The 19,110-nt window shown below is 34.3% G+C and overlaps 4 protein-coding genes across 4 annotated transcripts; 1 reads left to right on the top strand and 3 right to left on the bottom strand.

Moving 5' to 3' along the window:
* The first annotated feature begins 1,536 nt into the window (after positions 1 to 1,536).
* LOC134710993 (uncharacterized) lies at positions 1,537 to 5,130 on the top strand. Its single transcript, XM_063571417.1, has one exon. The coding sequence runs from the start codon at positions 1,537 to 1,539 to the stop codon at positions 5,128 to 5,130; it is 3,594 nt and encodes a 1,197-aa protein (XP_063427487.1).
* Positions 5,131 to 5,492: 362 nt separating this feature from the next.
* LOC134709672 (neuromedin-U receptor 2-like) lies at positions 5,493 to 8,394 on the bottom strand. The gene is made up of 2 exons (XM_063569820.1): positions 8,052 to 8,394; positions 5,493 to 7,312 (listed from the first exon to the last, which is right to left on the bottom strand). The coding sequence occupies exon 2, from the start codon at positions 7,307 to 7,309 to the stop codon at positions 6,281 to 6,283; it is 1,029 nt and encodes a 342-aa protein (XP_063425890.1). The 5' UTR covers positions 7,310 to 7,312; positions 8,052 to 8,394; the 3' UTR covers positions 5,493 to 6,280.
* A 4,922-nt stretch (positions 8,395 to 13,316) lies between these two features.
* LOC134710994 (neuromedin-U receptor 2-like) lies at positions 13,317 to 14,138 on the bottom strand. The gene has a single exon (XM_063571418.1). The coding sequence runs from the start codon at positions 14,136 to 14,138 to the stop codon at positions 13,317 to 13,319; it is 822 nt and encodes a 273-aa protein (XP_063427488.1).
* A 1,636-nt stretch (positions 14,139 to 15,774) lies between these two features.
* On the bottom strand, positions 15,775 to 18,892 carry LOC134712257 (neuromedin-U receptor 2-like). The gene is made up of 2 exons (XM_063573628.1): positions 17,772 to 18,892; positions 15,775 to 17,476 (listed from the first exon to the last, which is right to left on the bottom strand). Exon 2 carries the CDS (start codon positions 17,464 to 17,466, stop codon positions 16,057 to 16,059), a length of 1,410 nt encoding a protein of 469 aa, XP_063429698.1. The 5' UTR covers positions 17,467 to 17,476; positions 17,772 to 18,892; the 3' UTR covers positions 15,775 to 16,056.
* Positions 18,893 to 19,110: the final 218 nt, after the last annotated feature.

The following is a 19,110-nucleotide window of genomic DNA, read 5'->3' on the forward strand; positions in this document are numbered from 1 at the left end:
GGTTCGTGTTGCTTAGTCTTTAGCTTTCTATGATGTTTCTTTTGTACTTATATTTGTCTGTTTGTCTTTTTATTTTTCAGTCATGGCGATGTCAGTTTATTTTCGATTTATGAGTTTGACTGTCCCTCTGGTATATCTTAACACTTGCAAAATCTATTAATCTTCAGTTTTCACCTTGTATACTCATGACTACACCAAAAGTGTATATGAAATTTTGTTAACTAATGAAGAATTATCTAAAGGGGTCTAAAAGAGACGCGAAATTCACCCAAGGAATATAATAGACAACCAAGCACCCCTGATGATAAAGATAATAGCAGTATCTGTTTACTATAATATCCAGTCAGACAAATTCAGATGCTTCCTGTGGTATCGTGCTATTTGTCATAGAACTTATAATTACAAAGGAGAAAGTACGTGTTGCTCCTTTATAAATTAAGATCAATGAACTATCATTGTTAACGAATGTGTCTTATGAAAATGTTAATACTTTACAGGATTTCTGCGTTTCAGCTGAAAGTTGATAATTAACCATCCGAATTTCATGAAGTTGACAAATATAAACCAAATAATCAATTTCTAAATATAAATATAATGAAAAGATGTTTGCCTAATGTTCAGTAGCAAAAATGTTTAAATGAATATTGAGGACGAGTCACTTTTTGATTTATTTTGTTTACCACGATACTGGATACCAAGACTTTATTTAACACTCAAATGACGGCACTTTCCCCGCTCCTTTGTATGTTATAAAATATTTTAAAAGACGCTCTTGAGATTTATATCATATTCAAGATCTTTTGAATGGAAAGACAGACTGACTGACGGAAGGCATCTTGTAGTTACTAGTCCTGTTCTGGCCTTCGGTGGCGAAGGTGAAAAGAAACAGTTTGATTAATGCTTACGCCAATAAAAAATAAAACCGATAACTACTGTCTTGGAGAAGTCATAGATTCTATATTTGTAGAAAACAGGAGGAAGGGAATAATATGTAGCCATTTCCTCGATCCTGGCATTAAAATACGTTTTGGGTGTTATTAAAAGTTGCTGTTACAAAATTTAGGAAATTGTTTTAATATAAGGAATATATATTCCTCTTGTAAAGCTCCGATTCCTTGGCCAGCTTTGGCTATACTTTTGTTTATCTTTTTTTTTCTTTTATCTAAAGCTGTTCTTCTTTTTTATAAGCTTTTAATTTTAAAATAGTTTTAGGCTCGAGCATCAATGAAGATATATTTATTGTAAAAATGCACATTTGGTACAGACAAATTAGTACTGTTAATGTTAGTAAACATTTAATCAAAGATCAGAACTGCTTCATATTGTATACATGTTGTAGTATATTATGTTTATTTGGTTTTGTGGTAGTTAGTCAATAGTAATAGACATTGTAATAGTTTCTTTCCCTTTTCTTTATAGACTCCTGTAATCATGAATGATGGTTTGGATTTAAGTTGATAAATAAATCATGTATCTACTTGAGAACTCTTTTGAATGATTATTAACTACACTACAGTTTTATCAACTTAAATCATCATGCATAAATATCTCAGGCCCGAACGATTGGATGCCAATCCTGATACACCTACAGCAGCAAAAGAATGGTTTCACTGGAAACGAACTTTTACGAATTTTCTAACCTCTGCCGGAGAAGAAGTTCCAGACAAACTGATAATGTTGATCAATTTTGTTTCGCCGCGTATATATGAGTATATTGGTGAATGTGAAACTTACGATACCGCTATATCACTGTTAGAAGCTGTGTATGTTCGACCAAAAAACGAGGTTCTGGCTAGGCACTTGTTAATAACACGCAGACAACAGACAGGTGAGACACTTGACCAGTTTCTACAAGAGCTTAAAGTATTGGCAAAGGATTGTAACTTTCAACCAGTGACGGCCGATAAATATAAGGAAGAATACACAAGGGACGCGTTTATAAATGGACTTTGCTCACAAATTGTTCGACAGCGTTTGTTGGAAAATAAAACACTTGACCTTAAGACAATGTTTGATCAGGCGCGAACATTAGATCTAGCTCAACGCAGTAATGAAGTGTATGTTCAGCCATATTCTGTGACAGCCGCGATTGGACAAAAACCAGATGAAAGTGTTCCAGATACCACAACAAAACTTCAATTCGTTACTGAAGAAGACAAGATTACAGCAGCTGCTGCACAACGACCCGGAAGTAAACAAAAGTGCTTCTTTTGTGGGAATAATGCTCACGCGAGACGTTTTTGTCCGGCAAAGGATGCCTCTTGTCATAACTGTAGTAAGAAAGGACACTTTTCGAAAGTGTGTAAATCTCATACAACAAGTACTGGGACATCTGCCTCTTGTACTCCTATATTAGCAACTGTAACTGCTGCATCACCGCAATGTTTAAAGAAAGCAGTCATAAATGTGCGTGTGAATGAACGTCCGTGCAAAGCCTTGATAGACACAGGTAGTTCTGAAAGTTTCATTGATAGACAATTTGCAAAATTAATGTCATTAAATATAAATGACGCTACTGGAAGTGTATCGATGGCATCCAGTGCTCTCAGTAGTCCTATAGTAGGAATTTGCAATGTAAACTTAAACATTGATGGACATTTCTATCGGAATATGCAGTTATCTGTCCTCAATAAACTCTGTTGTGACATTATCTTGGGACAGGACTTCATGAAAAGACACGACAGTATAAAAATAAGTTTCGGTGGAAGCAGGACAGCCGTAGAAATAAATGACTCAAATACAGTTTGTGGTTTAGCTGCTTCAAGTGTTGATCCGCCGGAATTATTTGCCACTTTGACAAGTGAATGCCGACCTATTGCTACAAAATCAAGGAAGTACAGTGCAGTCGATAGAGAATTCATAGAAAAGGAGACAACAAGATTACTTACCGAAGGTATAATTGAGCCTAGTATGTCACCATGGAGAGCTCAAGTTTTAGTAACTTCAAATGAAAGGCACAAGAAAAGACTAGTAATCGATTACACTCAAACTATAAACAGATTTACTGAACTTGATGCTTATCCGTTTCCTAACATTAATCAAATGGTCTCAGATATCGCCAAATACAAGGTATACAGTACGCTTGATTTACGTAGTGCCTATCACCAAATTCCGTTACGTGAACATGAAAAGAAGTATACAGCTTTTGAAGCAAATGGCAGTTTATATCAATTTCGGCGAGTCCCCTTTGGCGTTACGAACGGAGTTGCTTGTTTTCAAAGGGTAATTGACCGTCTAGTGGCCGAAAACAAATTAGAAGCAGTATTTGTGTATATCGACAATATCACAATAGGTGGAATGGACCAAACCGAACATGACGAAAACTTACGTCGATTTCTTGATGTTGCCGATAAACATCAGCTAACATTTAATGAGGACAAATGTGTGTACTCTGTCGAGTCAGTTGATCTACTTGGATATACCATCAGTCAAGGTGTTTTACGACCGGACCCTGATCGAATGAAGCCGCTAAGGGAACTCCCTGTGCCCCACAGTCCTAAATCGGTGAAAAGAGCCATGGGAATGTTTTCGTATTATAATCAATGGATACCAAGATTCTCAGACAAAATCAAACCGTTAGCTAACGCTACTTCTTTTCCGTTAGACTCTATTGCAGTGAAAGCATTCGATGATTTGAAATCTGACCTTGAAAACGCAAGCATAAGTGCAATTGATGAAGCTATTCCTGTTGTCGTAGAAACCGATGCCTCGGATTCTGCAGTAGCCGGAAGTCTCAATCAGGGTGGAAGGCCTGTTGCTTTCTTTTCGAGAACTTTAAATGCTCATGAATTAGGACACTCATCTGTAGAAAAGGAAGCATGTGCAATTATAGATGCGGTTCGCAAATGGAGACACTTACTTAGTGGGAAACATTTCACTCTTGTCACTGATCAGGAAGCACTTTCTTATATGTTTGATTCAAAGAAGCACGGTAAAGTGAAAAATGACAAAATAATTCGATGGAGAACTGAATTGAGCTGTTACAGCTATGATATAAAATATCGTCCTGGACAAGACAATGCATCAGCCGATTGCTTTTCTCGAGCGTACTGCTCATTCATCAGCTCCGATTCTCTTTCTGAACTACATAGTGCACTTTGCCATCCGGGCATCAATCGACTTCTTCACTTCGTCCGTTCAAAGAACTTACCTTTCTCAGTTGATGACGTCAAGAGAACAATCAAACAGTGTGAGATTTGTGCAAAAGTAAAACCTCAGTATGCTAAACCGAATGCATCACCTCTTGTGAAAGCTACACAACCATTTGAACGCTTAAGCATTGATTTTAAAGGACCACTGCCGTCTGTTAGTACAAAGAAGTATATTCTTACCGTTGTTGACGAATACTCAAGATTCCCGTTTGCCTTTCCTTGTTCCGATATGACAAGCGCAACAGTTATTCAGTGTTTACGACAGTTATTTGCTCTTTTTGGTATGCCTGCTTATATTCACTCGGACCGTGGTCAATCTTTCATGAGTGCCGAACTCAAAACTTTTCTACAATCGCATGGAGTAGCTACTAGCAGGACAACGCCATACAGCCCACAGAGCAATGGGCAATGTGAACGCTATAACGGTATCATCTGGAAAGCCGTGACTCTAGCATTAGAATCTTTGAGACTTAAAGAGACGCAGTGGGAGAGTGTATTGCCAGATGCACTGCACTCTGTTCGAAGTTTGTTATGTACATCAATAAACTGTACTCCACATGAAAGGTTTTTCAACTTTACAAGAAGATCATCATCTGGCCAATCTATTCCGTCGTGGTTAGCCAATCCTGGACCAGTTTTAATGAAAAAGCATGTGCGTGCGACTAAATATGATCCTCTCGTCGAGGAAGTAGATCTTTTGGAAGCGAATCCAACCTATGCTCATGTTAGATTGCCCGACGGACGCGAAACTACTGTATCAGTCCGACATCTAGCACCAAGAGGACAATCAATAAGCAATGACAATCTTGATCATTCCGTTTTGAACGATCATACAACTATGGACATTTCCGAAACCGATGTTGAAAATACAATACAGGAAGCAACCAACAACATGGACAACACTATGGAAACATCTCCCGTTATTAGACGTTCTACACGTGAAGTTAAGAAACCATCTAGATTTGGATTTGACGATTAACTGAATTTTTTTAATTGAACTATTGTGTTGACTTTAAGAGGGGGTGAATGTAGTATATTATGTTTATTTGGTTTTGTGGTAGTTAGTCAATAGTAATAGACATTGTAATAGTTTCTTTCCCTTTTCTTTATAGACTCCTGTAATCATGAATGATGGTTTGGATTTAAGTTGATAAATAAATCATGTATCTACTTGAGAACTCTTTTGAATGATTATTAACTACACTACACATGTCTCACGGGCGATCAACCAATTTTTGCTTCCTTCTTAATCAATTAATTGGTATATTGAATATGTTTAAATATTACCGAAAAATATAGACTATTCCGGCCGTTAACATAATTTGTTTTAACTACAGACATTGGTGTCGCTAAATAAAATGCCGTCCAAAAACTAAACAAGCAAATGTTTTAAAATAATCTGCTATTACACAACGAAAGATACACGTTGTACACGGGAAAATGGTTTTATTAGGACAACTTTATCAATGTTCGAAATATATCTCATTGCATCGAAAAATTGTTCAAACATAACATAAATATCAGGGTCCATATGTGTATATAACTTGTTCAACGTCAACAAGCACAAGTCCGTACTGGGTGCAACGCAGTCTGTGCGTTAAGGAACCCTTGATGGTTTCTTGTGTGGAATATGTTTATCCCTAACGATTCCGTAAAACCAGAACATCCTTAGTTTTCGGTGGGGTTCATGTTGCTAAATTTGAAGTCCTCCTTTTCCACGATTGTGATCTACCGAATTCGACGTATCAACAGGTGTGTAGTTAATTAAGCAACTCAATAGATGTCACATCCGGAGCACCTGTGACAAACCACAATTGGTGAGGTTCGTGTTTCCTCTTTCTGTTTTGCCATTACATTGTCAGCTTATTTTCGACTCATGAGCTCGAATGTCCCTTTGGTGTCTTTTGTCTCTTTTTTAAAGCTCTATGTGTTGTGTTTTTTTCACTGGAAGTTAAGACTATCAGTTTTTCTATCGATCCATGTCATTGTATTCTCTGTTTTTTTTCTTCACTTAAAGCAAAAACAAAATAATGGATGATTGCAGAAAAAGATCAATTTACGGCTTTCGCATACCATTCATGATGGGAAAAATTTTAACCATAGGATCAATCTAGAGGTTGACCATGTTGTTAAATACGGTGCATGCAATTTCTAACACAAAGCGAGGCTACTCCATCTCGAAATGGCTTTGATGAACATACATATAGAAAGAAATTAGATGAATAATTCATCAGTTCAAGGATAAATGAAATATCCCTGAAGATTGAAAACGTGGTAGAATTAACAGAATATAAGTTAAATCCATAGTAATTTACAATAATGCGCACAATACCAAGTGGCGTCACAAACACTATGTACGCTATCATTACAGATATCAACATCGTTGTTGGTTTCACAACTATATTCCTACCATTGAAAATAAAAAGTTTTGACTGTTTATGTTTGATTATGATCAGACTGATTATGATAACTGGAGTAACTACGAACAGTACTAACAAAGGCCCAATGAAATACAGTGATACTCCAACGTTTAGCATATGATGGTAAATGGTTATTGCATCAGAGCTATTTTTATCATATACATCCGGATTACAGATTACATTCTTGTCGATTTCCGTATAGTATGCATATCCGACATTAAATCCGCCGATGATACCTGTTATTATCATTATTGTAACTAATGTGTATTGCTTTGAAAACCAATACTTAACTTTAAAAGGAAGCTTTACAGCAACGAGTCTTTCCAAAGCCAAACAAACAACAAACCAAGATGATGCCATCTTACCAGTTTTATGTATCCAGAAATAGAACTTGCAGCCAACAGCAGAAAACGAACGCAAATCGAATCCCAAATACCTTATGACAGACATATTTTTGAAGGGTTGTGTACATAATACGCTTATATCAGCAACTGCCAGTGCAATTAGGAAGTACCTCGATGCGAAGTGGGAGAACGTGTTCGTATTCATCAGAATGATTGTTATTATGTTTCCTGGAACTCCTGTTATAAGACATGCTGGTATCAACACTATATTTATATAGTCAAGAACTGCAAAAGATTCTGCAGAAGTATTCCAGCTACTTGCTGTTTCTATATTTGTGAGATTATCAGGATACGACGAAGAGTTCGTTTTATTCTGGAACATAACATGATTCATGATCTGAAAGAAAAAGAAGATTTCTAATAAACCTGCTTCTTTGAGGTCTGTCTAGTATTCTAAGCGTAAAGTATTTGTTCTATAATTCATTGATCACTGTTAATCTGTAAACGTGTAATCTCAATGTTTCTGCAGAAAACTTATAACAAACGGGATATTCAATCCTCATTTTAACGGAGATATTTATAGAGCACGAAAATTTAGAAATGATTTAAATGAACTTGACATGGAATCGATCGATCTTAATAAAAAAAAATTGTTTCGTTTTTTGTTGCTGTAATTTGCACGAAGTTTTAAAAGCAAATATATTACTCTAACGCTACAGTTGTAAAACTAAAATGGCCGTGAATTTTCAAAATTAACAACATCAGAATGAGAAAAGGTGGTAAGCTTGCTATTGCGATAATTTCCAATCGTGTGATAAGTACATTCAGATGAAATTGGTCCTTCCTTTTTATTTGTACCCGGAGATGTTCGTTCAACATGCCTCTGTTCGCATTTTTATTTGTTTTTAATAAAAGTCTGATGCAATAAATATTTTTAATTTTACTCCGAGATAATGCATGATCATTCCATAATAATCTGACCAAATAAGGACACATTGTTTTAAACAAGTGTTAATATATTGAATATGAGTATACTTGAATCCTGAATCTACAAGAACATTTTTATCCTTTTAAATTACACATATCTGTAAAAGAAAAGGCAATAGAAAACAAAATTAAAATTTGATATCGCTTACCTTGTTAGGTCTGATGATTTATAAATTCTGGTAGATGCTTTAATAAACTAACATCGCATGTGCATATCTAATTTTGTCTCGTAAATGGATATTGCTAATACGACAGAGGGTAATTTATAAGAAGATTGCAGTTTGACAAATTAACAAATTGCATCTTTCACTGGAACATTCGTTTATGATCCTTTTACATATGCAATGCCGGAAATCGTCAAAAGGTCATATGTCAATTACGCATTACCATCAGGCTCTACTTATGTACATAAGATACTCATATAACTTCGTAAAATTAGTCTGTCGTGCTTGTTCACAGAAAGGTTACAGTGCTTGCTGTAATGTATGAATGTTAAACTGTTTGTTATGTTCAATTAAGATCAAACATATTTAAATGACTATCATTGATCTTAATAGAAATATCTTATTGACTGGACATTATCGTCTGTACTTTTTATTACCGGTCTTTTTATTATGTTGCTTAATTACTTGCGGACGTGATAAGCAAATTGACAATGATTGACATAAATAAACAAAGGACTACTAACGGTTACCTGCAGACCTCAATCAAACTGATTGCCGGAAAGATTATGTCTTCATCATTATGAGTTTTTCAATATAAAGTTACGGAAATTATTGAACCATTTCATGCACATACACTCAATTAAGATCTCTATGCACGATTTCTTTTAACAATTATTACGAATCCAGAACATAGGAAAAAACTTCATTTAGTGAAAACTTTCCCTGATGATGACTTTCGTGTTTGATTGCCGAAATTTATCTAACGTGACCTTAATAAACAATCAACACAGAACCATGGAGGACGTGCATAATGAGTGAGAAAATAGATCTAAAAAGAGCGGTATTATTTTTTTGTATTTTCCATGCGTTTCCATTGGCTATGTGTATTGCATTTTTCTTTCAGAATGATTTGACATTATCTTATTCCTACGTTTGTTTACTCTTTCTTTCATCACAGTTTCTCTCCTCGCGCTTACTTTTCTGAAGATTTCGATTAGACGACAGAGTTTTATTAGCAGAAAACTCCATGTACATGATCACGTGTTTTATTGTAGAACCTATTCCACATTGTTTTTTTTTTTTTTTTTTTTTTTTAAAGATTTGAAGTACATAAAGTTATGACTTTTAAAAATGTGATGCGTAAATGCTGTTTGCTATTGAAAACCTATTTATCACTGATTTTACATAGAAGTTACTCGTAATATTTTTATGATACCAATGAATGTTTAATAACCAAGAAAAAACTCCAGTTGGATACACATAATTCTATAAAGGCTTTACCTTAGAAAGATGTTCCCATGACAGCTTGTTTTGTTTCTGTTTAAATAAGACAATTAATTTATAATACCCTTAAGTAAATAGTTATTGAAATGGTTTTTGTATTGTAAACTCTTGGGAATACATTTCAGTTTTTAACAAATGAAGTTTCTTTGTTATAACATCGTTTCATTGAAACATCAGGATGACACTAAACAATTACAATGATGTTTGACTAATTCTTTAGAGATAAGTAACCATGACGCATCAGTTTTATTTCCTGGTTCTTCAGAAGCAGTGTCACGTACTTTCGAGATAAAAGTTTGACTTTGTCTAGGATGTGTAAAAAAGAAGATGTGGTATGATTGCAAATTAGAAAAATATCTACAAGAGACCAACTGACACAGACATTAACAACTAAAGGTTACCGTCCGGTCTTGAGCAATAAGCAAAGCCAATACTGCATAGTCAGCTATAAAAGACCCCGAAATGACACATGTAAAATAATTCAAACGAGAGAACTAACGCCCTAATCTATGTACAAAAAAAAAAATGAACGAAAAACACATCAACAAATGACAACCACTGAAATACAGACCCCTGACTTGGGAAATGCACATACATACCGAATGTGGAGGGGTTAAAAAATGTTAGCGGGATCCCAACCCTCCCCTAACCAGGAACAGTGGTGTAGCAGTACAACATAAGAACTAACTATAAAAAAATTAACTGAATTTGACAATGTATGGAATGTTTTTGAAAAACTATTATTGAATACCAGCTAATGTCTTTTTTGTTACAGCTGCTTATGTTTATTTAATTATAATCTATTTGAAAGAAAATATTATTATTTTAAGTATTTGATCTATGTTGATGCATGACATTTGCGCCGATTTTTAAAATTTTCTTTCTTTCATTTGCGCCGATTTGATATTTACAGGTAAGTTAATACTTGTACATGTACTGTTCTATACCATCCGTTAAATATGGTTATAATGTTGTTCATTTATGTTAATAAGTTAATTTTGATTCATATTGTTCTGGAACTTGTTTGTAACATAGCACACTGAAACGAGCCGACGAGTCAAATCTTTAATCATCGAGGGCCATACATATCAGTAGGTTTATGTCCTGAAACTTAACAAAATATAGTGCAAATGTACCATAAAAATCGTTTAAAGCCAAAGTCACCACGGATCTATTGTCACAACACAGATCGAACCATGTGGCAGATGTCCGGAAGACAGAGGATAAAGAACTACGGGTACTGTCAAGGAAAAAGTCTGGAGGTGTATCTTGTAGGCATTCTTCCATCTCCTCGTGGTGAGCAGGTGATACTAGTCCGAGATTACTCTGACGTCCAACGGCTGTTATGCCAGACAAGCTTGGGCCGTGGGACGTCAGAGCTCGTCCTGTATCAAAAAGTGGATATTTGCCCACCCAAAATGGATGCGCTGCTTTATCGCTTCTGGAGCCGACTGAGGGCCTTGGAATTATATAAATCGGGCATCGATCTCTTCATTTTTCATTTATCTTTTCATATATGTACGTTTCACCTACCTGTCAACCTTTATTTTTCTATATTTTAACAGTTTTTACAGAGACCCATCGGTCTATGCATTGTGCCTTTCAGTTTCAAAGATTATCACGTGACCACGAGAAAACAGTGCAAATGACCATAATGTAACACCTCGTTCATTTACTATGCAAGTTAACTAAATGTCCGAGAGCTTCCGAGTGTTATCGTGGTCGGAACTAGATGCTTACTACCGATCTCCTGTAAAGGAGGTGAAAAAACGTGGTTGCTTCTAAATGTTAACACATCGATCTCCTATAAAGGAGGTTAAAAAATATAAATATTTGCATATTTGAGTCTCGAGGCCACGAACTCTCTCGTAACTTGACGTCCATTTGAAAGTGAAAGTCAAAATTTATAAACCGATGGGTCTCTTTTAAAACTGTTAAAATATAGAAAAATAAAGGTTGGCAGGTAGGTGAAACTTACATTTATGAAAAGATAAATGAATCACAAAGAGATCGATGCCCGATTTATATAATTTCAAGGCCCTCAGTCGGCTCGAGAAGCGATAAAAAAAAAGCGCATCAATTTTGGGTGGGCAAATATCCACTTTTTGATACGGGACGAGCTCTGACGTCCCACGGCCCCAGCTTGTCTGGCATAACTGCCGTTGGACGTCAGAATAATCTCGGACTAAGGTGATACATGTTATGATTGATAATTCATTACATTTGTACAAGTGGCTAACGGAAGAGGTCTATAATGATAAATGAAAAAAAAAACATGACTTGGATAAAGAATTCTTTCATTGGCACTCATACCACCGTTTCTTATATTTTTTCACCTGTAATTCACCTGTAAAAAAATCGGCGCAAATGAAATGCATATCGGTGCAAATGCAAAACGCCGGTTAGGAAAGAAATATGTCTAGTTCATTTTGCAAATACTTTTCGACATGTGATATTTAGAATATAGATAAGGATGTAACTAGATAATCCTTTTGTGCTTTTTGTTTTTTTTCGCATTTTTTTCTTTCTTCTTTATTTATTATTTTTTATATTTTTTTCTTATCTTACCAATAGATAATGTAAAATATTTCCAATTAAGATATAGCAAGTTCAAAGTCATTAACAACCAATACAAAAAATCATGCATCTAAGACTTAATTATGTTTTTTTTTTTATAGCTGTGTGGAAAGGATTGCGTGGTTTCTCATGTTTTCGTTTCTTTTTTCCAAAATGATTTATTTCCATCATGTTTCCTCATTACAAAAAAATATTCAATATAATTTTGATTGCTCAATCAATACAGAGTCTGTATGTACTTTTATTGTATAGCAATATAATATTTCCCACAGAAAGGAACCAAAAGTTAGCGTGCAATAAATTCTATTATTGCACTAGTGCAATAAATCTTCAAAAATCATGACGTCATCAACGACAAAACGTCAGTTTATACCAATTTTAACTTTCAAATATTATATTGCTATACAATAAAAGGGTTATTGCATGAATATTGGGAAGTATTGTCCCTCGAAGAACATATATTGCACTCGCAAGCTCGTTCAATATAAAATTCTACTCGGGACAATATTCCCCAATATTCATGCACTAACCCTATAATATACGTAAAAATATCTTTCCTTGTACCATTAACTTGATTTTGTAAGAAATAAAAGAATCTTGTTAAACATTGACTGTTACAGTATATAAATATCTTGCCGTCGTTGCAATTTGTTACAAATTTATTTTTGCACATACATCTCTTTGCGAAAAGTTTTTGGTTTTCTCTGAAAAGAAAATCTTTTATTTACTTACATCACGAATATTAAATAAATAATGTACATACATATTTACATAACATTCCTCACAATTTTCAAATGTTAATCATGGGACATTATTATAAATGACTGTGTTGTTACTAATTTCGTTTGGAGTCGCACAACCTTCTGGTGAACACATTTCAGTTTCATTATCTTCCGATGGAGTCACGCCTTCTTCTGGTGAATTTGTACCAGTTTCATTATCTTGCTCTTGAGTCGTGCCACACACTGGTGAACATGCACTGGTTTTGTTCTGTCCAGAATCTTGCAAAACTTCTGATGAAGATGCTCCTTTCTCTTCGTCTAATGGTTTTTGTTTTTCTTGTGTTCCTTTGTCAGATAATTTTGAGATCTGAGACATATTTGTTTTTGAATCAGTTGATCGGCTACTTGAGGTCAATCTATGAAGTCTGTCCAATATTTTATCGAGTCGCAGAATCTGTGATACTCCAGCTCGAAATGGACGAGATGAACAGACGTAAAGAAAGAAGTTAACGGTATAATTAAGCTGTTCTAATATTTGAGAGACGTCCCGAAAGATTAGAAATTTCTTTGTATTTTGTCCAAAAGCATCTACGCCTATGAAGAAAGCTATATTATGCAGTGCTGTGATCGGGGTAACAAATATGACGTATGAAACCATGACGGAAACCTACATTGTCGTGGCCCTTGTTAGATCGGAGCTGTTTCCTTTTGTATTTGTCAGTTTCTTCCGAGCTTTGCTTCGTCTTTCTAAGCTGACAAGAATAATAAGTGTGACTGTTACTATAATAATTACTGGAATCAGAGAATAAAGACTTGAACCGGCTGTTAGCATGCTCCTGTATAATGTTACTGCTTGTGGGTCCTTCCTATCAAAACTATCAGGATTACATACACCTTTGCTGTCAATTTTTGAACAATATGTCCAGCCAGCATTAAAGCCGCCAATGACAAAATAAACAGCTGCGATTCCTATCAAGCAGTTTCGTTTACTGAAAAAGATCTTTACCCTAAACGGGAATAGGACTGCAGTGAATCTTTCCAGACATAAATAAACAACAAACCATGACGACGTCATTTTCCCCGTTCGAAAGAACCAAAAGAATAATTTACAACCAACTTCGGATAAAGCACGTAGATCGCGTCCAAAGAGCTCTAAGACAAACATCTTGTTGAATGGCTGGGCTAGAAGGAGAGTCACATCTGATACAGCTAAAGCTGCAAAGAAATAACGGGATCCCATTTTGGAAAAGGCTTTGCTGTTCATTATAAATATTGTGATCAGATTTCCAAAAACTCCAACTACAAGACATGTTGGTAAAATGATAATATTGACATATTCTAGACCCTCTAATGCATCGTCGTATACGGTTCTCGTGGATATAGCAGGTGGTTCGTTTGTCTGACAAGTTCCATTGCAGTAGACTGTAGATGTATTGTCTGCCGAGGTAGTCAATGGTGTCACCGATGTATTTTGAAATAAGGGCTTCATTGTAATTGTTCTGGAAAAGATACACAAAAAGAACATTCAGATGAAGGTGTTAACTTTATTACTGTTTTAGTGTACATTTATTTTAACTATTATTGAAGGAAAGAAATACCAATTCGTATTGTTTGATGTTACTAAACCTTTAGAATGTACAAATATGTTCGATTCTTATTTACCGCAGCGATTGTCTCCTTCCTTCTTTGATATTGTAAATGATTTTTAAAACATAAATACTTTTCAAAAAGTATCATTGCGGTTTTGATCTACCATTTTGACAATTTTGTCTAAAAAGGATTTTAAGCATCTTGTTCAACATGAACTGTTACAGTATATAAATATCTTGCAGTCGTTGCAATTTGTTGATGCAGAAAAGTAATAGATTAGAAAAAGGAGCAATCCTTCTTGCTTGCGATCAATTCGTTTCAGCTCTTGTGAATAGTTGTTTCAATGGCAATCATACACCATTTCCTTATTTCTATACTGATTCATCCTTCAAACCAAAAACCAAAAATAAAGAATTTGTCTTCTATTATTAAATAGTCTAAGAGTTTAATGGCGACTACCCTTGCGAGAATTGCGCCAGATTACCGTATATAAAAACATTTTAAATAAATGTTTTAAAATTATTATTATTTTGGAATTAACCATTTTTTTATATTCATATTAAAGAAATTTGTTGGATTTTTTCCCTTAAATTTAATTTTGTTATTTAAATTTGAACTATGGTGTGTATTTTAGTTATCTTAATTATCTTGTGGTTAATTTATAGCGAGAAGAAAAATTTCTGTGAGCTTATTATTCCGTTATTTGTAACTTAGCTGTAGCCAGCTTTGTTTATAAATATCAAATGATTTGGTGGGTAGGTGTGTTTGTTTTTTATTCATGAAAACTTTTAAGTATCAAATAAAAAAAGAAAATTCCGAAACACCTTAAAAGAACAGGAAATTGGTTTGAAAATATCACCTTTCAACAAAATATAGGTCTATTAGAGTTTGGACAAACCAATTAGATGAGACTTTAAACTATAGAAAAATTTACAATCTCACGCAACACAATGTGATCTTCTGGTATGTTGAAATATTTCAAACTTAATTCATAGTCAATACTTGTAGATATAACTCTCATTATTAATTACCACCATTGCGCATCTTCTAAAATATAAATGAACCTTAGTATGTGTACGCGAGTCAAAATAGTCATTCAGAATGAATTGTATAACTCTTTTTAGAATGTTTGTTGTTTTATATGTAAATTTGTAATATTATGCAACTGTTTTGTAATAGGTGAGACTCAGATAAAGTATTGTTTCAGTGTCTTGTAAGGCTAGACAGACCTTTAAACGTCGACGTCGACAATTGAGATTTCTTGATCGCAAGAAACAACATCTCAACGAACCTAATATCACTTTAATTTTCAACAGATTTTGGCATACTATATATACAAAAACATTTGCTAATTCAAATTCTCAATTTCAAGCTTCCGGAATATCTGATATTACCCCCCTTTTTTTGGTGGGGTTCGTGTTTCTTAGCATTTATTTTTCCAGATTTGTTTTGTGTACTATAATTCTTTGTCTGTTTGTCCTTTTTTTTTTTTTTTAGCCATTGCGTTTACAGTCTAATTTGAAAAGCCCCTCTTTTTAAAAGTGAGTGTTTGAGCAAAATATACAGTTAACCCATTGATATCTGAAACAAACCAACATAATATCAAAAACATTCGTTTAAACATTTATTTTCTAGATTAAGGGGTAACAATATCAAATGTAGTTTGCATACAAATTAATTCTAGCACACAAATCTCTATGCGGAGAGTTTTTTGTTTTCTCTGAAAAGAAAATCTTTTATTTACTTACATCATGAATATTAAATAAATAATTTACATACATATTTACATAACATTCCTCACAATTTTCAAATGTTAATCATGGGACATTATTATAAATGACTGTGTTGTTACTAATTTCGTCTGTAGTCGCAAAACCTTCTGGTGAACACATTCCGGTTTCATTATCTTCCGATGAAGTCGCGCTTCCTTCCGGTGAAGTTGCACCAGTTTCATTATCTTGCTCTTGAGTCTCGCTACACACTCGTGAACATGCACTGGTTTTGTTCTGTCCAGAATCTTGCAAAACTTCTGATGAGGATGCTCCTTTCTCTTCGTCTAATGATTTTTGTTTTTCTTGTGTCCCTTTGTCAGATAGTTTTGAAATCTTAGACGAATTTGTTTTTGAATCAGTTGATCGGATTCTTGAGGTCAATCTATGGAGGCTTTCAAATATTTTATCGAGTCGCAGAATCTGTGATACTCCATCTCGAAATGGACGAGATGAACAGACGTACAGAAAGAAGTTAACGGTATAATTAAGCTGTTCCAATATTTGAGAGACGTCCCGAAAGATTAGAAATTTCTTTGTATTTTGTCCAAAAGCATCTACGCCTATGTAGAAAGCTATATTATGCAGTGCTGTGATCGGGGTAACAAATATGACGTATGAAACCATGACGGAAACCAACATTGTCGTGGCCCTTGTTAGATCGGAGCTGTTTCCTTTTGTATTTGTCAGTTTCTTCCGAGCTTTGCTTAGTCTTCCTAAGCTGACAAGAATAATGGGTGTGACTGTTACTATAATGATTATAGGAATCAGAGAATAAAGACTTGAACCGGCTGTTAGCATACTCCTGTATAATGTAACTGCTTGTGGGTCCTTCCTATCAAAACTATCAGGATTACATACACCTTTGCTGTCAATCTTTGAACAATATGTCCAGCCGGCATTAAAGCCGCCAATGACAAAATAAACAGCTACGATTCCTATCAGGCAGTTTCGCTTACTGAAAAAGATCTTTACCCTAAACGGGAACAGGACTGCCGTGAATCTTTCCAGACATAAATAAACAACAAACCACGACGACGTCATTTTCCCCGTTCGAAAGAACCAAAAGAATAATTTACAACCAACAGCGGATAAAGCACGTAGATCGCGTCCGAAGAGCTCTAAGACAAACATCTTGTTGAATGGTTGGGCTAGAAGGAGAGTCACATCTGATACAGCTAAAGCTGCAAGGAAATATCGGGATCCCATTTTGGAAAAGGCTTTGCTGTTCATTATGAATATTGTGATCAGATTTCCAAAAACTCCAACTACAAGACATGTTGGTAAAAGAATAATATTGACATATTCTAGACCCTCTAATGCATCGTCGTATACGGTTCTCGTGGATATAGCAAATGGTTCGCTTGTCTGACAAGTTCCATTGCAGTAGACTGTAGATGTATTATTTGCTGAGGTAGTCAATGGTGTCACTGATGTATTTTGTAATAAGGGCTCCATTGTAATTGTTCTGGAAAAGATACACAAAAAGGACATTCAGATGAAGGTGTTAACTTTATTACTGTTTTAGTGTACATTTTTTGACAATTATTGAAGAAAAACAAAATCGTATTGGTCGGTTTTACTAAACAATTAGAATGAATAAATATGTTCGATTCTTATTTACCGCAGCGATGGTCTCCTTCTTTCTTTGATATTGTAAATGATTTTTAAAAACAAATACTTTTTAAAAAGTATCATTGCGGTTTTGATCTACAATTGTTGCCTAAAAAAAATTAAAAATAATAATAAGTAGAAAACTTTACCTTTCTATGATCTCTCAAAATGTTTTGGAAAATTTAGTTTCATATCTAGGTTTTATATAAATGTATCCTAGTTATTACTTTGTTTGACCATTAAGGCATTTTTTGGTGTTAATATATATTATGATTTAATGAAAAGAAGTTTTCATTATTCCAATGTTTGTTGTGATTGTTTCGATAATAATGTAGTTTTTTGTAATGAAGAAACGATAAACAAAAAGTAGAAAATGACAATATTAATTATGATATTAACTTGGAATGACAAGGTCGCACCAATACGCAATATAATAGTAATATTCAATAATGTGTATTCAACAAACTTCCTACGCCAAAAATATAATAATGTTTTAGTGAAAGCAGCAGGTGGCAATAATTGTTATCTTCACTGCATTCATCAAAACCAATTGATTTATAATGAAACAACGAATCTTATGGCCCCTCTCTGTTATGATTTATCAAAACAGGAATGTTTACAGAATTAACAAGATGTCATTTCTAAAAATATTGTTTGGACAAATTACGAGGTAGGGAAATTAAAAGTAAAAAAATATCGTTTCGCTGCTTATTACGACCAATGTATATCTATATAGTATATTTTGATAACACAGATGTCAAACAGATTTTTATCTTTGATGATTATTATTGCAAAACATATTTTGATTTCGACATTTAGATCGGTTAAACGAGTTCTACATTTTTTAAAATGCACTCAAAAAATCTATTACCGCCATGACAGACGCGCACACCAGAAATTTTGAGCTATCGTACTAAGGCATTGCATAAAAACACCCCACCAAAATAAGCAATCCATTATAAGAGTTATATGAAAAACCCATCTTTAATAGGTAAATTCATGTCAATTTGATTCAAGACATTATTCAAATATTTATGCAAATACTGATTGACAAACAGAACTTTATACGTCAATTTCATGTAATGGTATTATAGGTTAGAACTTTCTCACTATATAAAAATAATAATATAAAGCTTAACTAATGCTAAGAGTCCGAAACACTTTTCTTGTTTCATTCTTCAGTAATGATCAAAGCCAACTATTTAAAATTCAAATCTATATAAATACCGAGACAAGTAAAGAGCTAGTGAGTAAATTACCGAAAGGGACTTAAAAGCATGAAAGATCAACTTTTCCTGAGGGAGTCAGATCATAACCTTAGTTTCTCTTTAAATTCTTATGTTATTAAACTTATTATCGTTTTGAATGCAATCTATTATAAACAGTTGTAACAATCACAATCGACATTCATTGTCCTTACTTAGCTTATTAAACGACATCCATTCTTACTTTTGGGGAACAAGTATGCCCTGTGTCATCTTTAGATCT

This window comes from Mytilus trossulus, chromosome 3 (assembly GCF_036588685.1).
Source record: "Mytilus trossulus isolate FHL-02 chromosome 3, PNRI_Mtr1.1.1.hap1, whole genome shotgun sequence".
Classification (NCBI taxonomy): domain Eukaryota; kingdom Metazoa; phylum Mollusca; class Bivalvia; order Mytilida; family Mytilidae; genus Mytilus; species Mytilus trossulus.

What these genes read in the sequence shown, in the direction of transcription:
- LOC134710993 (XM_063571417.1), top strand. Translation starts at nt 1,537, where the DNA reads ATGCATAAATATCTCAGGCCCGAACGATTGGATGCCAATCCTGATACA.
- LOC134709672 (XM_063569820.1), bottom strand. Translation starts at nt 7,309, where the DNA reads ATGAATCATGTTATGTTCCAGAATAAAACGAACTCTTCGTCGTATCCT.
- LOC134710994 (XM_063571418.1), bottom strand. Translation starts at nt 14,138, where the DNA reads ATGAAGCCCTTATTTCAAAATACATCGGTGACACCATTGACTACCTCG.
- LOC134712257 (XM_063573628.1), bottom strand. Translation starts at nt 17,466, where the DNA reads ATGGAGCCCTTATTACAAAATACATCAGTGACACCATTGACTACCTCA.